Source organism: Helianthus annuus, chromosome 9, assembly GCF_002127325.2.
Source record: "Helianthus annuus cultivar XRQ/B chromosome 9, HanXRQr2.0-SUNRISE, whole genome shotgun sequence".
NCBI classification, from domain to species: domain Eukaryota; kingdom Viridiplantae; phylum Streptophyta; class Magnoliopsida; order Asterales; family Asteraceae; genus Helianthus; species Helianthus annuus.
Window position 1 is genome coordinate 115,438,721 of NC_035441.2, and position 1,939 is coordinate 115,440,659.

Genomic DNA, 1,939 nt, shown 5'->3' on the forward strand with positions numbered 1-1,939 from the left:
TGTTACTGTTCATCTGTATATTTGGGGGACACTGTTCATCCACTATAATTTTTTAATATATATTGAAAGTGGTTGTGAGTGAAGGAGAGAGAAAAATGTAATGATAAAGGTATAAAAATATTATTTAATTGAAAAGGAGAGAGAAAAAGTATTTGTTTTTAGTGGAAATATATTGATATAGTAGTTGTTTTTTAGTGAAATGTATGTATAATTTTAGGGGACTGGATGTGAATGCTCTAAGGAGTGGTTAAACACTTTGGAGTGGTAAACCAAAAAACCGACCAATCAGAGCGCGCCATGTCAATCAGTCAAAAGTGTTTAAATTTTGCTGAAAATTGTTGGCAATAGTTTAAACACTTGGTGAAGTGGTAAACTTAAAAAAAAGGAAAAAAAATGTGATTGGTTGAGAGATGGCATGGACCCCACCCCACAATACCCTCTCTCTCATACACTCCCTCTCTCTCTCCTGCTCCCTCACTCTCTCTCTTCTCCCCGCTTCGGCAAGCTGTCCCCGCCCCTTTAACTTTGCCGATCGGTAAAGGGGTCGGTGGCGGTGTTCCCGCTCGGCAAACCGAGTTTGCCGCCCCCCTTTACCGCCCACTCCAGACACCCTTAAGTCGCAGTTTAAATGGTTTATGTTTAAGAGCATGTGAGAGGAAAGTATGGGCGTTGTGAGATCCAACACTTTACTCTGTTGCAAATTAAGGGCCTATGACGTGTCCTTGTTGCCATACGTGGAGTGGCTATATGGCTCAACGTTAAATAGTTTGGTTTGTTTTGTGTCCCCTACTCCAACATACATGTGCTGCTTTCTTTTGTGGAATAAAAAAAACTATTTCATTAAACTTGAATATTTTTCAGATTTCCAAGACGCACTAAAGAATCCCATGGATTCTTCTGCATCACTATAATTAACCAAGAGGCAATGGCTGCTCGCCACGCATCAACAGAAAGGATCCACGTACGTATAGTGCCTCACATGCATCACAATCTAAAACTAATAAGCATTTATATCCAACATCTTTTGGTTGCCTATAAATTCAAAAGCATAGGCCTGGTAGTTAATTCAAAAGCAATAACAATGGGGGGTATTTCCTTTAAAAGTTGTTCAAGGAAGCCTGTTCGGTCTGCTACATTGCCTTGCAGAAGAACACATGATCCAAACACGGATAGAATCGAGAAATTGCTGAATAAAGTCAAGACATGGGAGTCATCCAATCCATCCGCAGAGATGATTTGCAGCGGTTTCTCTTACCTTACAGCCATGTACGAATGTTTGGAGGATCTTTTCAACTCAAATCTGTCTCATACCATGAATTGGACAGACGAGGTACTCGATATATCTGTCAACTTGTTGGACATTTGCAGCAATACAACTCAAGTCATGTCTCAGACAAAACAGCAAGTGAGAGATTTTGGGTGTGATCTAAGGAGAAATGGAGGGTGCACCACTGAAACCATCAGTGCCAAACACATTCAATTCAGATATAAATTGAAAAAAGACATCAAAGGATCACTGGCTAGCCTAAAGCAAGTGGATAACATGATCCATGGCCGCCTCTTCGCCATAGATTCCGAAAACTACCATTTGATGTGTGTGTTCAGAGAGGTTACATCATTCAGCACTGTCGTTTTTCGGTTCTTGCTTGAATTCTTGGGTGTGAGGAGAGGGCGAACAGGTAGGTGGAAAGCCGTCTCAAGATTTCTATCCGGTAGTAGTAAAGTGGTACCTGAAGACAAAGCCGATACAAACGTGAATGAATTGCAACGCCTTGATGGGTACTGTTCCAGTGAGAAACATGAATTCATTCAAGTTGTACCAATGAACCTAGAGGCAGTGGAGGCGACTCTTGAAGGCATCAACTCTCACCTACATCTATTGTCAAGGCGCCTTATTTTAACCAGAGTCTCTATTCTTAACATGGTCTCTATTTACTAG

The 1,939-nt window shown here is 41.1% G+C and overlaps 1 protein-coding gene across 1 annotated transcript; it reads left to right on the top strand.

The window, feature by feature from the left end:
* The first annotated feature begins 1,081 nt into the window (after positions 1-1,081).
* On the top strand, positions 1,082-1,939 carry LOC110876142. Its single transcript, XM_022124319.1, has one exon. The coding sequence runs from the start codon at positions 1,082-1,084 to the stop codon at positions 1,937-1,939; it is 858 nt and encodes a 285-aa protein (XP_021980011.1).